We start from the raw sequence: 19,062 nt of genomic DNA, 5'->3' as shown, positions 1-19,062 counted from the left end.
ATGATTTGTCATATACAAATAAAATTTGGTATACTGTGTAATTTTATAATGAGGAATCTGATAAGATCGGCATCCACCAACATCCCTTTTCGTGAAAGTATATAATTTTAACTAAATTAATAATAATGAAATACTAGCAATAACAGCTATGTTCCAAAAAGCGGCTCGTATTCAAATGCATTCAACTAATTGTAAGAATAAAATCAACGTCGCTGATTGTCGGGGAATTACCCGACAATCGGACAGTCCTAGTCGCCATCGGCCTGGCGCGCCAGCCGATCGAGTACACATGGAGCGGTGTTGCCGCATTAAGCGTGTTCACGAGCGAATCTCGTTTCGAATTTTTCGCCAGCTAGGTAGGCCTCTTAACTAGATATTGATAAACCGGCCCTAAGTCTTTTCATGCGATGTTAACCGTGAAAGAAAGAATTTATTTAGTACTGTGCTATGGTACTAGTGAATCATGTTGTCGTGTAGTTATATAAAAATTCCAGCAAAAATATTTGGACACAAAAATATCTCATGTTGGGGCTCGCAAACTGATGAAAAACTTTTTTGAAACGGGTTCTGTATTATCCCTAAATGACATTGTTTCTTCCCAGCATTACCGTTATTGGAGCGATGTAAATCCAATTACCCTTAAATTTTATACGGTCAATGTACTTTCAGCAAGACAGTTGCCCAGCTTACCATTCACACATTGTGCCAAATGGTTAAAATTACAATTTCGTCAAAAATGGATTGAACGAAATGGTCCTATTTGTCCTGATAGTCCTGATCTTACAATTATGGATTTTTATTTTTGGGAACGATTGAAACAAATTGTTTACATTACAAGATGATGCAGAACTATTAAAACTAAGAATAATTAAAGCGATAGAATCTCTACCACTGACGGAAATTCGTACTTCTTATAAAGAATTTAGAACTCGTCTTCAAATGTGTGCCAAATTGGGAGGGAATTTGTTTGAATGAGGACGTAGTGTGCTATTACATAAATTTACATTTAAAATATTTTATTCAATTAGCCATATTTTAATTTGATTTGACCGTATATTTTTCACTAACATAAGTTGTAACTTTTATTTTATTGATTTCTATGGTTACGTATCGTAAATTGAACTTAAAAATTTTTAATTTAGGAAAAGTCAAGGACAATAGAATCTAACAGGACTGCTACATCCATTGTATTTTTGTAATCCACTCCAGGTTGGTTGCCCGCACTCTACGTCACACTATTTGCCACGCCTGGTAACTGTCTGTGTTTTTAGAGGTTATGTGATAGACATTAATACGTATAAAAACATAAAACTTCAAAAATAATATGAATACGTCTACGATATAACCTCTAAAAATAAACAGCAAACGCATAGACCATAACAACAGCTGGGCGTGGAAAATGGTGTGACGTAGTTTGCGGGCAGGTTGTCACCACAATGGATGTAGCAGTCCTGTTAGATTCTACTGTCCTTGGGAAAAGTATACTTTTTACATAAAAATGGGAATAATTAGTTAACTTCTATAGTTAGAATATAAAGTTCCTGCGATTTAGTGGTTTGAACAGATCCGACGCATTATTTATGCTGAGATAAGTTTGAAAAATCAGTAACAAAAATTTTTTTCCTCTTTGTAACTCGATCCGGGGACATACTGTATATAGATAGCTAGACTGAGCCTTTTCAATCCGTGTTTCTGAATTTCTGATATGCTCTTTATTTCACGTTATCGTTGTGAGGAAAGGTCATCCACTGCTTTGCATCGGTGCATAATCAGTAGCTTCCAGATTTCGAAACGTGATTACCGTATTTTCTCGAATGTAATCCGCACCTTTTTTACAAATTTTATGTGCTCTAAAATCAAATGCGGATTACAATCGGGTGCGGATTAGATTCGCAGTCGTATACTTGCAATTTGGAAAATAGTAAAATAAAATCATATTATAACAATAACACTTTATTAAGGGTTTTAGAACGATATTTACATTTTTATGTATCATTTTCTTCCCATATTACGTCATCTTCGGATCAATACAGATCAATTCGGATTATACAAAACTTCTTAAATGATGTTATAATATTGTTTTCAGGGATCGTTTTCCATGTCGCCTACACTCACTGAACAAGTTCAGAAGCTCGTTTAATTGCTCCCGGTTTTGTTAATTCTCGAGTTTGTTAATACACATCCACAGGTTGTAGTATGGATGTTATTCCAGCAGGTATTATTATTATGACAAGAAGTCTAAACCAAGGACAATCAGTCTATGATTAATTAATATCCTTATTTAATAATCCTTCTGGTCTACGACTCCATACTTGTCTTAACCATTCAATCATCAGCTTTTCCATTATCCATCCTTTTTGTTGTGCCCAAACTAGGACGTCATTCAGGAAGTCTTTCAGATTTCAGAATGGTTTTTTTCTCAATATTAATAATGACAGCAATTTTTTCCTATCACTTGTTACTGCTAGTATCAATGTTATGCGCAATTTTTCGCAACCACTCGTTTATAAAGAAATTTCCCACACACCTCTTCTCCCAGTGTGTAATTGGGTGGCATATCCAGATATACTACCATTTCATTGACATTTACTGTTTGAGATAAATTGAATCATTAGGAGCTTTTGGGAAATTGTAGTTCTGCGCCTCAACGATAACACCATTCGGCGCATAAAACCCACAGTCCAACCTTAGTTAGTATTAAAAATTTTATCGTTTTGTTGAGAGAAGTAGAAAACTGCCTCGTCAATTTCATGAAATCATCTCTTCTTTGGCCCGGTAAATTTCTTGCACGATGCCTCAATCTGCAATAGCTACCTTGTCTTTCCGCAACAGCCGCAACGTTACTCTCAAGGTTTCTTTAGGTACATCAGCGTCAATCAACGGAAAAAATATATATTTATGGTTAACAACAAGCATCGCATCGTTTTGGTGTTGTCTAATTGCTCAAAGAAAGATGCGGATTACATTCGCAAACTAAATTTTTTTACTACTATGCATTTTTAAAATCGGGGTGCGGATTAGATTCGAGAAAATACGGTAGTTAGTTCTTCCCCGCAATTGTAATTGAAGTACTTAGTGAGGTTGTAATAGTCTTCAATACTCTTGTGTAAACTCGTGTTTCCTTTACTTTTAATGATCCTCTTCTCTACGTATCTTTTTAGCAACTTACCCAACCTTAAGTATCTCCGTTCATTTCGATTAACGTTAACTTTTCTTATATCCCTTCTTGATCGACGCCCTTACGTCTCCAAGTATTATCATACAACCTAACTCAGGAACATCCAAGGATGATCTGCGCTTCGGTATGGTAGCTCTCGCATGATCACCAACAACTTGCTTATTAGTTTGCCAACAACTTCTTTGCTTTTAGCTTTGCAAAGTTCTTGGAACTCTGTCGCTTTGTCTGGGGCTTGTATAAATTCTTCGAAAAAGAAGAAGAAAGTCGAGATAGTGGAGGAGAGAATTATATAATTTGAAGTACCGGCTGCTATATTTATTGATAGCGATGTTGTCCGCTGCAGAACATCTTTAATTCTAGATTGTGAATCGTAATAAATTTGGATAATCAAATCTAATTGTATTAAAGTCCAGCTCCAATTATCCAATGATTTTTTATTCAGTTTTAAGGTCATAAACACCAAAAAAAATTAAAAGGTGTGTAAATAAATAAAACCACAATAATTATTTATTTTTTATTCTCGAAGCTTTTATTCACTCACATACTGTCCATCATAAATAGAGAGAAATTGGCAATTAGCAAAAAAAAAATAATAATAACTGAGTACGCGTAAACAGTATTTCGAACGAAATCACACACTCCATATTTGTTGTAAATTTTTTTTGTTCCGTTTAATTTTTTTTACAATCGCAGCTTATTATCGTTATTTTAACAAATTGTCTATTAAGGCATCTTCTTTATTTATCGTATTACATGTATGTATGCGTTTATATTACAATATCCTTAAGGAAAAGAACGTGAACTTATAATGAAAAGACGAAACGAAAAGAATTAACAATGCAGGACATTCCTTGTTTGTTTAATATAACCGGGAAGGGTGCGAACCACCGTTCCCCACTAGAAATATACTCAAATAGTCAACAAAATAAATCATCTCCTATCAACGTTACAATAAAATAAAATTAATTTGTATACCTATTAAGAATTATTGTCCGTGATTAATTAAAGAAAAAAAAAAGAAACTAAAACGTAAATCTAGGAAAACGAAAAAAAAGAACAAATTTGTACAAGAATTACCGCGTGAAATAATATACTACGTGTGTATATAGGCTATGTACAATTTAGCTGATGTGTTCCCTGGCCCGTGTGTAGTGGTCGCCCTGGTCCCTCGCCGTTTTTCAGCAAACATGGCGACCGCACATTGCTTGAAAACGCTTCCATTTCTTTTACAGCGAAAAGAAAAACGTTTTTCATTTTTTGGAATGTCTCTTTATTGTTTCTCTATAACCGAGTGGAATCGCACATCGCATTTGGAATTTAAAGAATGTCTGTTGCACATTAATTACTACGACGCATAATCCCAAGAGAGGGCGTGCATATCGGGTGTTGACCGGAACTCTTCCAAACAAAAGGGATCATCCAAGGGTTCTTGTGTAATACCAAGTAGAGGATCGTAACCGCTGATATCCGAGGATTCGTGAATTTGTGTTGTAAAATTTTGATTATTATTATGATTATTATCGGGCGGTAATAAACTTTCGAGCCACTCATCGGTGTCCATTGGAATCGTTTCGTGTTTGATGTTTTGATTACCTTCACTAGGTTGAGCTAGTTCCATCACCAATTGATTAATGTCCATGTTGTCTAATGGACAATCTAAGAAATCGGTTTCTAATTTTAAAATTTCCGTGCTAGTCACTTCCGGTTGTTGTTGATTGTTAGGAAAAACCGGTTCGTTTTTAACAATCCCCGCTGAATTTGGAGTTGATGGATCTTGAGCTGCACTCGGCGGTAACTCGCCGTTTTTAATTAAAATTTCTAAAACATCATCAACTATTTGACTTTTAACATTATTTTTCTCCTTTTTAATTTGTTTAGTTGCTTCATCGTAGGGCGGTGGTCTCACATTTTCTTCAACCTCTTTTTTAACCGGCGCTATAATTGTACTTTGCAAAAAATTCGGTGCCGAATTGATTCTATTGTGTCCATTTAAAAGTATTTTATTCGCAACCAATTGATTAATAAAATTAGAATCGGTTAAAACCAATCCACCCCCTAAATTCTTTTGATTTTGAAAAGCAACATGTTGTTGTTGTTGTATCCTTTCCTGATCTTGCCTTGCCTTCAACAAATTTTGCATATGTAATTGTTCCGCTAATTGTTGTTGCTGTTGTTGTTTAACTTGTAAACGTTTTTGCAAAGCTAATAATTGAGCTTTGGGTTCATGTGTGGTCACAGCTTTTAATTTTAATTGACTCAACGTCAATTCGCGTTGTAACTCTTCGATTTGTCTTTGTTGTTTTTTAACAATATCATCTTGGTCTTGAGTATCAATTGGTTGAGGACTAATTGGATTTAATGTATCCATAGGTTCGTCTTTAACGTTGTTTTGAGGTGAACCAACATCACTGTGTTGTGGTGGAGAATGATGAAGAATAATGTCATCGGATTGTTTGCTGGTTGAATCGGGTTGTTGGATTTCGCCGGTTGTGAAAGGTTTTAACCTCTCAATTAATTGAGGTTTTGAACCGGAAACTGGTAAATTTCGCCTTTTTAATTCAGCTTTTAAATCGCTCACTTTCATGTCTTCTAATTTACCTATTCTCGCCGAAATAGTACATTCTGAATTGGTGGAACTAGCCGGTGATGGAAGAGGATTATTAACCGATTGGGTTTCGTTTTGATTCTTTTGCGCCGGTAAAATAATTTGAGGGTATTTATGTTGTAGTTGTAATTGAAATTGCAACAATAAAGTTTGTTGTTGTAATAATAAATCGTAAGAACTTTCTCCGTTATTATTATTGTTTAATGGCAACGATTTTTGTGCGCTTGGTGGTCCTTTATATTCATGGAATTTAATCGTGCGGGTTTTTGGTGTTGATTTGGATTTCGATTTTTTTCGATTTTTATCTTTTCCAGGTGCATCACTTTTGGGGGATTGTATCGAACGGGGTGTGTATGTTGTTGTAGGTAGAGGGGGAGGAATTGGGGTTGTTGGTTGGGAAACTATTGAAGGAACAGGACTAGCGATCGATGATAGAGGACTCAAAGTAGAAGTGGAAGAAACTAAAGACGCGGGACTTGATGCAGAACGATTTTGTATTAACGAGGTAAACACTAACGACTCCCGATTACTGTCTTTAATTGTTGTCACAAAATTTGGTGTTGTAACCACCACGGTTCCTTCAGTCGCCGGTATTAAACTCACCACAATTCCGGCTGATTTCGCGGCAGTTTCCAATACATCCGAATTTCCGGGGCTAACAACTAAATTATCTTCAGAACTTTGAGAATCATCTTCCGGGTTAATGTAGCTTATCGGATGTTGAGGTCTATTTAATTGTCCCTCACAAGTTGCTTTATACGGAATATGCCCGGCTTTTACCGCACTCTCAATTGGTTCTTCTGTATGAAGAATATTCTTTTGAATCAACTCTAATGGTCCCGGTCGATGTGATAATTGATCGTTTAATTGGTCTGCCAATCGTGCTTTTTTCAACATTCGTTGTTTCTCTGCTAGACTTGGATCTACATGTCCCGGGTCACTTTCTAAAATATGTCTCCGTTCTAATTCTTGTCTTGGTGGTCTTTGTTGGATTTTTGCTTTAAGCATATCACCGGTTTTTGCACGTTCCAGTTGTCTTCTTTGTCCATAATAAGCTGCCGGCGCTTTTAATGCTATAATTTAAAACAAAAATTATTATTAATATCACTTTGTAATTTCTGAAATCACTTAAAATTAAATTTACGCTTCCTATCTCATTTACTTGCACTTATATTAAAGCCAACGCAGTTTTCACAACTTTCTGATTATAACTTTATGTTCAAAAGTATTTCAGCTTGCTTAATTGACAGTTTTTAGTAGAAAACTCCTACTTTGTCAAATAATTATCTGTATTTTGGAATTTTTGTAATCAAATCAGATGTGGTTTTCTAGAAGCACGAATCATCAAATCAGCATCGACATTCTAACTACTTTAGTTGATATTTTAATTCTGGTTCTGGGTGATGATGATCTTAATTCTGACTGTGATCCTGAATATGAAAATTAAAATATGCAAGAAGATACTAACAATAAGATTGTATTATTCAAAGCATTTTGACCAGGAGAAGGTTTTCAAATTAATGTTATGCGACAGGATTGAGACTATAAAAATGTTTTTTACATGAAACCGTCAAACTGATTTCCTGAAACAAATCCAGCAGCATTTACTAGTCCCGAAAAAAGAATTTCTAGCCATTGTAAAACAATATAATTGTACAAAATTAATTATGTGTGGTTACAAAACTCAGGGTTTGAGCGGATTTAACTCTGATTTTGATATCTTTCCTGGAGAACAAAGCAATACACATCCTTCTAATCCACCTCATTTCTGCGTCAGTTCAAATGTCGTCACGATTCATCGACAAGTTTCACCAAGAATCTGATGCCAGAGGAGATTTTTCCACTTGATGTTTTATTTTTTGGTTGCCTTTCTGACCGATGTTTCACTCCATCCAGGATAAAACATGATAAAAGTAAAGATCACGATCCAAAAATCATAATTTCCATTATTCAAACTTAATCATATTTAGCTTAATTACATAACTAAATGATTTTTTGATAGAGTTAATGTTCTTTATCCTTAAAAACTGTTGATTTGAAATACCATCTTTGCTACAACAACCATTAATAAATAAAAGGAGTCAGAAAAGAAGCTCGCTCAAAAATCATTGAGCTATTTTATTTAATAAATCGGTATTTCACTATGTATTACAATTATTATTATTATTTTAGATTGAAAGTTCCGAATGAACACCAAAATTTCAAACCTCTACGAATAATGGAACCTCAAAAAGTTCTAACGAACGAGTTACGTGAGACACTCTGTATAATTAACCATCAAGACAGCTTTTCTCAAAGCGAAACTCTGAAAACTAATTTATGAGAGATGTATACAAAAGGTAATGGAAATTATGAAGGGATTTCTGAGAGCAGTTTTCACAACTTTCTGATTATAACTTTATTGTAAAAAGCAGGAAACCAAGTCAAGTCTTCCAGCTTTCTTAATTGACAGTTTTTAGTAGAAAATATTCCTACTTTGCCATTCAAAGCGTTTTTGATCCATCCACGAGCAGATACATAATTGTCTGTATTTTGGAATTTATGTAATCAAATCAGACGTGGTTTTCGAGAAGCATGAATCATCAAATCAGCATTGACATTCTAACTACTTCAGATTATATTTTAATCATGTTACCAAGAGTATTTTGTCCAAGGACGTTAGATTCTGGGTGATGATGATCTTAATTCTGACTGTGATTCTAAATATGAAAATTAAAATATGCAAGAAAATACTAATAATAAGATTGTATTATTCAAAGCATGTTGACCAGGAGAAGGTTTTCAAATTAATGTTATGCAACAAGATTGTGACTATAAAAATGTTTTTTACATAAAAACGTCAAACTGATTTCCTGAAACAAATCCAGCAGCGTTTATTAGTTCCGAAAAAAGAATTTCTAGCCATTGCAAAACAATATAATTGTACAAAACTAATTATGTGTGGTTACAAAACTCAGGGTTTGAGCGGATTTAACTCTGATTTTGATATCTTTCCTGGAGAACAAAGCAATACACATCCTTCTAATCCACCTCATTTCTACGTCAGTTCAAATGTTGCCACGATTCATCGAAAAGTTTCACCAAGAATCTGATGCCAGAGGAGATTTTTCCACTTGATGTTTTATTTTTTGGTTGCCTTTCTGACCGATGTTTCACTCCATCCAGGATAAAACATGATAAAAGTAAAGATCACGATCCAAAAATCATAATTTCCATCATTTAAACTTAATCATATTTAGCTTAATTACATGACTAAATGATTTTTTGATAGAGTTAATGTTCTTTATCTTCAAAAACTGTTGATTAGAAATACCATCTTAACTACAACTATTAATAAATAAAAGGAGTCAGAAAAGAAGCTCGCTCAAAAATCATTGAGCTATTTTATCTAATAAATCGGTATTTCACTATGTATTACAATTATTATTATTATTTTAGATTGAATGTTCCGAATGAACACCAAAATTTCAAACCTCTACGAATAATGGAACCTCAAAAAGTTCTAACGAACGAGTTACGTGAGACACTCTGTATAATTAACCATCAAGACAGCTTTTCTCAAAGCGAAACTCTGAAAACTAATTTATGAGAGATGTATACAAAAGTTAATGGAAATTATGACGGGATTTCTGAGAGCAGTTTTCACAACTTTCTGATTATAACTTTATTGTCAAAAGTAGGAAACCAATTTCAAGTCTTTCAGCTTGCTTAATTGACAGTTTTTAGTAGAAAAAATTTCTACTTTGTCATTCAAAGCGTTTTTGATCCATCCACGAGCAGACACATAATTGTCTGTATTTTGGAATTTATGTAATCAAATCAGACGTGGTTTTCGAGAAGCATGAATCATCAAATCAGCATTGACATTCTAACTACTTCAGATTATATTTTAATCATGTTACCAAGAGTATTTTGTCCAAGGACGATAGGTTCTGGGTGCTGATGATCTTAATTCTGATTGTGATGCTGAATATGAAAATTAAAATATGCAAGAAAATACTAAAAATAAGATTGTATTATTCAAAGCATGTTGACCAGGAGAAGGTTTTTAAATTAATGTTATGCAACAGGATTGAGACTATAAAAATGTTTTTTACATGAAAACGTCAAACTGATTTCCTGAAACAAATCCAGCAGCATTTATTAGTTCCGAAAAAGAATTTCTAGCCATTGCAAAACAATATAATTGTACAAAACTAATTATGTGTGGTTACAAAACTCAGGGTTTGAGCGGATTTAACTCTGATTTTGATATCTTTCCTGGAGAACAAAGCAATACACATTGTGGCTATGAGGTATTAGCCAACATAATAATAAAATTATAAAATTAACTTTTGGCAGACTTTTTATTTTGCGTCTGTTATGTTTTGCTTCAAAAACAATTGTGTGCAAATATAAAAATAATAAATGAAATACAATTTTATGTTTTTAAATGGAGCTGCTGCCACAGCACGCTACATACATCCTTCTAATCCACCTCATTTCTGCGTCAGTTCAAATGTCGTCACGATTCATCGACAAGTTTCACCAAGAATCTAATGCCAGAGGAGATGTTTCCACTTGATGTTTTATTTTTTGGTTGTCTTTCTGACAATGAGTTCCTCAGACTGATGTTTCATTTGCGAACTCCACCCAGGATAAAACATGATAAAAATAAAGATCACGATCCAAAAATCATAATTTCCATCATTCAAACTTAATCATATTTAGCTTAATTACATAACTAAATGATTTTTTGATAGAGTTAATGTTCTTTATCCTTAAAAATTGTCGAGTTGAAGTACCATCCAATCAATAATACAATACATAAAAGGAATCAGAAAGAAAGCTCGCTCAAAAATTATTGAGCTATCTTAGAAAGTTCCGAATGAACACCAAAATTTCAAACCTCTACGAGTAATGGAACCTAAAAAAGTTCTAACTTACAAGTTACATGAGCCACTCTGTATAATTAACCATCAGCTTTTCTCAAAGCGAAACTCTGAAAACTAATTTATGATTGAGATGTATACAAACCTAACTAAACCTAACTAAAAATAATTAGTCTTATTTAGCGATTATTTAAATATATATTATATTTATTGTGAGATTAATTTTCTTCTCGTCCTCGCACGGTGTTTTCGTGAGTGCGCTGACCTTGTACGCGTAAGATCCAGTTTTTTTGTACTGTTGTTTAAAATAGAGTGGATATAAACATGACTGAGAATAAGTTAATAAAAGATGCTCTTGCATCTATGGAAAAGAATTTTTTATCGTCCATGGTTACCTTTCAAACACAACTAGATGGAGTCAAAGACAATACACATCAGAATTGCGATGAAAACAAACTTCAGGAAATAATTCGAGATTTTGGTGCCTTTAAAAATCAAATGATTTTGATGATGAATGAGATGAAAACCATTATCTCCCATTTGGATAATAGGGTGGACGATTTGGAGCAATATTCTAGGAGGAACTGCCTTCTATTACATGGGGTTAGAGAATCTAATGGTGAAGATACAGGCGAGGTGGCGGTTGAATTTATTAACAGTAATTTGCAAATGAAAGGGTTTACTTTGAACTTATCAAACATTGACAGAGCGCACCGTATAGGTGCTTTCCGAGCCAAGGATGGTATTTCATCTCAACAAACTGAAAGACTGAAACCTCGCCCCATTATAATTAAATTTATTTCGTACGCTACTCGGCATCTTGTATGGATGAATAAGAGAAATCTTAAAAAGACAAAATTTTTAATAACTGAATCGCTAACAAAGAAACGCATGGAGCTTTATAAGTCTGCCACTGCAGCTGCAGGTCCCAAAAATGTATGGACCGCTGACGGTAAAATCTTTGTTGCCACATCTAATGGTAAGAGAGCTATTGTCCGTGATGTTGATGATTTGGAAAAATATCTTAAACCCAAGAATCAAGAAGGAAGAGTTACCAGATCAAGAGCTCAGCCAGTCGGAAATCCAATTCACTAATCTTTATTGTTTTATTATTTGCTTTGTTTCTTGTTTTTATTGTGTGCATAATTACTCGCTTATTTAACTAACTTTTTTTTATTATGTATTATAGAGTTTTTGGCATGGACTTTGGTAGATATATAAAAGCCAGGTTAATTTTTCGCTTTGTTTGATTATTTTCTTTCGCATCTTTGCTTTTTTTTTTATTGTTTTGTTTTGAATTGAAGCCCATACCCTGGTACCCTCTCCAGTTTCTATTGTTCTTTTCTTTTTTTTTTATTACCTTTTATGCTATTTACATTGTCAACTCGGTTGAGTTTGTTTTCTTTTTTTCTCTTTTTTTTGAGTAAATTATATTAAAGGGTTTTTTTGTTTTATTTTATTTTTTTAATTTTAACAATTAAATTGATGAATTCCTCCTGTTCTCCTGATTTCTACATATAGTACTATCTATAACTGATCAATAATGAAATTTGCTCATTTAAATGTTCGTTCTTTACCCGCTCATTTTCTAAATGTTAAGGATTTGATTGTCGATGGGAACTTCGATATTTTTGCAATATCTGAAACTTGGATTTATACTGAGACAATTACTTCACAATATTCAATTAATGGTTATCAATCCGTGTTTGCTGGTAGATTGTGTCCTTGTAGTCACACTAATGCAGGTTCGGGGGGTGGAGTTGGCTTTTACATTAAATCGACACTGAAATATAATATTTTATTTCAAGAAATATCTTCCGCTATAGAGCATCTTTGGATTGAACTTATTGATTTTCCTGTTTCCATGGTTATTGGTGTTGTTTACCGACCTCATGGAGGTTTGGGTGAATTTCTCTCGCGTTTTGAAGATGTCCTATCCTATCTTGCTCCATCTTCTGAGGAACTTGTCTGCTTAGGTGATTTCAACATCAATGGCTTAGATGTTGATGGCTTTTATGGTAATCGATTTATTCCTACCATTGAGCAGTTTAGTCTTCACCAAGTTATATCGAGTCCAACACGGATCACCCTTTCTTCCGCTACCTTGATTGATTTTATAATCTTAAATGTGGATGCACCAATTGATGAATGTGGAGTCGCTGATATCCACAATATTGCTGATCATTCACTTGTTTTTGTCGCATTATCATTTGAAATACGTCCAAATCCTGTTAAGAGTATTACTTATAGAGATTTTAAGGATTTCAACTCGGAAGCTTTTCTGGACCATCTGCGTGCTGTGCCTTGGTGGGAATTTTTGCATATGTCCAGTATTAGTGATAAGGTTGATTTCTTTAATTATCATATTATCAATCTTTTCAATATATATGCACCTTTCAAGACTGTTGTTTTACGTAAGAATTATCGCCCTTGGGTAACTGACAATATTAAGCTGCTTATGAAGCTGAGGGATAAAGCCTATAGGTCATTTAAGGCCTCCAGATTACCCTCTGATTTTAGCTATTATAAAGAATTGCGTAATTTCACCAATAATGCACTTCAACGTGAAAAAAAAGCTTTTTTATCTCACATATTCAGGGGTGGTGATTCCAGGAAATTGTGGGGTGCCTTTCGGTCTTTGGGCATTAGCGGTAATAGGACTGGTAGTATTCCCAGCAACATTGGTGATGCTGATTTGATTAACAATTCTTTTTTAGCCTCTCAAATTACTAACTCTGGTGATGCAGAACTTATTAAATTCTATAACTCTAATATTCTGCCTCAGATCTGTACTACCTTATCCTTTTCCTTAGCATCGGAAAACGAAATCTGTCGTGCGCTGCAATCTATTAAAACCAATGCAGTTGGAAGTGATGGCATTAGCGTAAAGATGTTACTTCTGTGTTGCCCTGTGATTGTTCCGTATTTGTGCCATATTGTTAATTTTTGTCTGGAACTGGGTGTCTTTCCTGATCAATGGAAGACTGCCTTAGTGTCTCCCATCCCGAAATGCAGTAACCCCTCAGGACTAAATGATCTTCGTCCTATTAGCATCTTAAATGTTTGCTCTAAGATAGTAGAAAGGATTGTGGCTGCAAGGATTTGGGATCATCTTAATACTTTTAATTTACTTCCATCTACTCAGTCTGGTTTTCGTCCTGGTTACAGCTGTACTACAGCTCTTCTGAATGTGACCGATGATATCTTGCGTGGATTGGATGAGGGAAATGTTACGGCTCTCATCCTAATTGACTTTTCTAAGGCTTTTGACACCCTCCATCATTCGACTTTACTTGCTGTGCTTCATTATGTTGGTTTCTCCCCGTTGGCTATCGATTTTTTCAAAAACTATTTTTTACATCGTTCGCAAATTGTTAAATTTCAGGGTGCTTTGTCGAAGAGAGGTTATATTACTTCAGGTGTACCTCAAGGATCAATCTTGGGACCAATATTATACCTAATTTACACCATTAATCTCTGTTCCAATCTAAAGCATTGCAAAACCCACATGTATGCTGATGATACTCAAATATACCTCGGTTTTGATGGGAGGGACTTGGGTATGTCCGAATTTCGAATTAATTCTGATCTTGAATTATTGCTTCAGAACACCAGGCGTCATTGTCTATCTATAAATGCATCAAAATCCTCTGTTATCGTCTTTGGAGGAGGGTTGCCGGCGAATAACGTTAGGCAGTCCTTAAATATATTTGTTAATAACCAACGACTTCAACTTTCAGATGTAGTACGTAATTTAGGTGTTACGCTGGACTCTGATTTGCGATTTAGAAATCATGTCAGAGGTCTTCTTCAGCGGGCTTATTCCACCCTCAAGTTATTGTATTCCAACAAAAACCTTTTACATCAAAAATTAAGAATACATTTGTGCGAAGCACTTGTGTTATCCATCTTTAACTACGGGGATCCGCTTTACCATTCTTGTATTGATGCTGCGGACAGAATTCGAATTCAACGGGTACAGAACTCTTGCCTTCGTTTTATATTTGGGATCAGAAGACGGGAGAGAATATCTCACTCGCTTGCTTGGGTCGGTTGGCTAGATATGTCACGACGGAGAATTTTACACTGTGCTTGTTTATATCATAAAATACTTATTTATAAGACTCCTCCTTATTTATATAACAAAATTAGTTATCGTACTGATGTTCATAATATAAATGTTAGACACAGGTATACGTTAACAATACCAAAGCACCGGCTTAAATTGTTTGAGCGAGCTTTTTCTTACTGTGTGCCTAACATTTATAACAACATTCCTATTCCGATGAGGCTGGAGAATGAGCGCGGATTCAAGAGAAAACTTAAAGTGGAGCTGTGGATGCAGCAGGAGGAAATGAGTCATCGTTAATATCATTAATACTTTTTTTTATGATTTATGATTTCACCTTTTGTTTTTCATTTTAATTCGTTAAATTACAATTTTCTGAGTTGACACTGTGGCAATTGACTTGGTGCTGGGTTGGGTTTCGATTCATCATTATGATGTATTATATATTTTTTTTTTATATTCAAGGGCCAATGAAAAACAGTTTAGCATTCTTGCTTAACTGACTTGGTCCTTTTTAGCTCCAAATTTAGTTTAATTGATATTTTGTTCGATTACGTTACTTTTTTATTGTTGTTTTTTATTTTGTAGGTTCTTTTTTGTAATTCATTTTGCATATAATGGGGTTAATAAATATCTATTATTATTATTATTATTATTAAACCCTCTCAGAAGAGATTTCTGAGAGAAGCTTCCACACCTTAATAAAATCTTGTTTCATGACCACAAACAGTTCTGATAATGTATGAATTAGAACTATTTTATCCTTAACCCCAAACTGAGGATAATTTATTACGTTGATTCTTCCAGCACCATTTCCAGACCAATAACGTTTGTTCGTTTGTATTTGAGGAGTAGACATCTTTCATTCTTGGCAAAAATTTTTTACTGCTAACATTGGTACTACTTGAAAGAAAGTCAGGATCAACAAAACGCAAAGATCTTCCAGCTTGTTCGTTCATCGCTCCTTTTAAAGACATTTAACGTGTTTCCTCTATATCAGTGCTATTCAAACTATGGGTCGCGACCCACAATGGGGTCGCGAAAAGTTTTTTCGGGGTCGCAAGGTGGATGAAGTAATGAGCTATCATATAGCAAAATCTGGCAAACCGTACACAATTGCTGAAGACTTAATTGCTCCAGCAGCCCAAGATATAGCAGCCATTATGTTTGGCGAAAAGGAAATGCAACAAATATCTCAAATACCATTCTCGGATACAACAGTTAGCCGCAGAATATTTGAAATGGCAGAAAATGTGGAAAACGATATTATAATGAGAATTCGAAAAAGTAAATTTTTTAGTCTTCAATTGGATGAATCTACGGATTGCCAAAATGCTGCACAACTTATTTGTTTTGCAAAATATGGATACAAAAATGAAGTAGTTGACGACTTTCTTTTTTGCAAGGAACTACAAAGAACTACGGGTGAAGAAATTTTTAAATCGGTAAACTCTTACATCACGGGAAACAATATTTCTTGGGAAAATTGTGTGGGTGTGTGCAGTGATGGAGCTCGTGCCATGATTGGAAACACAGCGGACTTCTAGCCCGAATCAAAGAAGTTTCACCCAATGTAACATGGGTTCACTGTATGATTCATAGAGAAGCGCTTGTATCGAAAAACATGCCACCGAACTTAATGTCTGTCTTAGATACTGGAGTTAAAATAATAAATTTTATAAAGGCGCGTCCTCTGAACTCAAGGATTTTTGCGCACATATGCAAAGAAATGGGTAGTGAGCATCAGCATCTTTTTTTACATACAGAGGTTCGTTGGCTTTTGAGGGGTAGGGTTCTAACTAGACTATTTGAACTTAAAGAAGAAGTGTTTGTGTTTTTAAATGATAATGATAAAGACAAAAAATTTACAAACTTTTTAACCGATCGAGAATGGCTATGTAGGTTAGCTTACTTAAGTGATATTTTTCTCAAATTAAACGAGTTGAATTTAAGTCTTCAAGGTGAACAATTAAATATATTAGTGGCCAATGATAAAATTAAAGCCTTTACAAAAAAAATAGATTTGTGGTGCTCATACTGTAAGGAGAATAATTTTGCAGCATTTCCAACATTAGAATGTTTTGTTATAGAAAACAAGTTCAAAGTTATTCAATCGATTGTTAAAGATATAACATCTTCACTTGACAGATTTAAAATGTCAATTTAGTACTTATTTTCCGGAAGATTTTTCTAACTTTGACTGGATTCGAAATCCCTTTCAATGTAAATTACCCAAAAATGTGTCATTTCATTTTAGTGAAAAACTAATTGAGTTATCATCTGATGGAGAATTAAAATTAATTTTCAAAGAACTTAAATTGAGCAATTTTTGGCTTAAAGTTCGAAACGAATATCCAGAACTGTCTGATGGAGCTCTGAAGGTATTATTACCATTTGCGTCATCTTATATGTGCGAGTTGGGATTTTCCCAATTTCTCTACCTAAAATCGTAATACCGAAACAAAATAGCAATAGAGCCACCTTTAAGACTCAAATTGAGCAAAATAGAGCCAGATATATCAGCACTTGTAAATAAGAAACAGGCTCACAGATCTCATTAAATATTTTTCTTTTGTATTGATTTTTGATGAAGTTCCTACGTGTACGCCATATTATAATTTTAATAGTTACAAATCATTAATGTTGATTTTGAACCTAATATTTGTTAACTGCAGAGTTGATATTCTGCTTATTGTAGGTACTTGTTTTAACATAATATATTTGCTATGTATGAAACAAAAAAAATAAAAACAAATTAACATCTTCTTGATATAATAATACCTCTCCCAATTTTTGGAACAACTAGAATTAAATTATTATTTTAAGTTTGGGTCGGCATGTCACCTCTGTGTACCATTTGGGGTCATGCAGCCAAAATGTTTGAATACCACTGCTCTACATGATTCAAAGGTAAATCGGTCGATATAGCCTGTGGGAATCGTGAGAGTTCATTTTGACATGGAAAGTGCATTTGGTAGAACCACCCTTAAAATAATGAAAGTATCATTATCATCCTAGGTTGTCTCATCTATAATCGCTGATTGTAGAAGGAACAAGTTTGAAAGTAGAACTAGCAACCGCTAAAGCTAGAAACCACCAAATAACGAAAGCTAAAGAACTTACAACTTTTCGTCTTTTGTAATAATCACCTAACCATTATCCATTATGTGATATTCGAGGCTAAATTACACATCCAAACCTGGATTGTTTTATCAAATCTAACGGTTGGGTTGTCTATTGACATCAGAAGACAGCTAGAGACCTAGATGAAACACCTATGGATATACCAGATATATTTATCAGGAATATTACAACTGCAATTAATGGATAGCAAGGAGGAAAACTGGTGGGGTTCGTTCTGCAATACAACTGTGAGTAATTTTTGATGTGTTACGGAGATATTTGCTATAGGACAGGTGACTGAAAGGGCTAAAACCGTCATCATCTTAGTCAGACGTGTGTTTTATTCAGGCGCGAGTTTTTCCGTCAGCAAAGCCCAGATTTATTTGTCAACCCTGATGAGTTGACTGAAATGTCAACAATACACAAGGATGTATCTAGAACATGGCAACCTTTTGCGACATACTGGTATGACTATAAAAGTCAGTGGAAAATAATGCTGTATCTTTAGATTTTTTTTTATATGGGTATTCATTTGACCTTGAAGGTAACCTTGAACTATCTCTGAAAAATTTACGCTTAAATAGAATGCTGACCATTTTTAATGATTAATCTAAGAGGAGGTGGAGAATTAATTACTATGCGATGAAACAACTCAAATAACCTGCATCACCATCTGCACTGACAGCAGATAGCGCAAGGTAGAAACCACATATAAGAAGTAAGGACTAATCATGCATCTAAAAGAACATAATTATCACCGGAATCGTGTGGCAACCATTTTTGTCAAGTGATTTTTGCGTAAGTGAAATGAGCCATTCCTTGTGCAGATAGATTGCATAATAACATATTTTTTTCAACTATTAAATAATCAAATTGTGTACTTTTAAACATCGCTACTCTTTCAAAACATAAAAATATTGAAGTAAATATTGATTTACTAACTAATAAGTCTGATAATAATTCTTATTAAAAATAACTTTTTCTTTTTTTAAATAAAACTTACGAGGCATAATTCCTTGTGCAACAAGTTGATCCACTGGACGTCTTACCATCAATTTGACCTTGAGGGCTGTAACAAAAAAAATATCAATGAAAATTAATAACTTTTTAACACAGTTAATATATTTATATCACAAGAAATCGAACGCCAACGTATTAGTAATTAGTGTAGGTATTAATTCGTTCGATGTCCTTTGAGCAAAAATGATTGTAATGA

At 34.2% G+C, this 19,062-nt stretch overlaps 1 protein-coding gene across 5 annotated transcripts in view; it reads right to left on the bottom strand.

The window, feature by feature from the left end:
* Nucleotides 1–3,678: 3,678 nt before the first annotated feature.
* The window catches only part of LOC111414767 (Myocardin-related transcription factor), a 103,615-nt gene continuing 88,231 nt past the window's right edge, over nucleotides 3,679–19,062 (bottom strand). For all 5 annotated transcript variants that reach the window (XM_071195161.1, XM_023046210.2, XM_023046206.2 and 2 more), the window contains 2 exons: nucleotides 18,850–18,915; nucleotides 3,679–6,856 (listed from right to left, as the gene is read on the bottom strand). In XM_071195161.1, coding sequence (XP_071051262.1) covers nucleotides 4,524–6,856; nucleotides 18,850–18,915 — 2,399 coding nt within the window. In that variant the 3' untranslated portion in view covers nucleotides 3,679–4,523. The remainder of the gene's footprint in view (nucleotides 6,857–18,849; nucleotides 18,916–19,062) is intronic.

The sequence above is a fragment of the Onthophagus taurus genome, chromosome 1 (assembly GCF_036711975.1).
Source record: "Onthophagus taurus isolate NC chromosome 1, IU_Otau_3.0, whole genome shotgun sequence".
Lineage (NCBI taxonomy): Eukaryota > Metazoa > Arthropoda > Insecta > Coleoptera > Scarabaeidae > Onthophagus > Onthophagus taurus.
The sequence above is the reverse complement of the archived record's forward strand: the minus strand, read 5'-3'. Positions and strand labels throughout refer to the sequence as shown.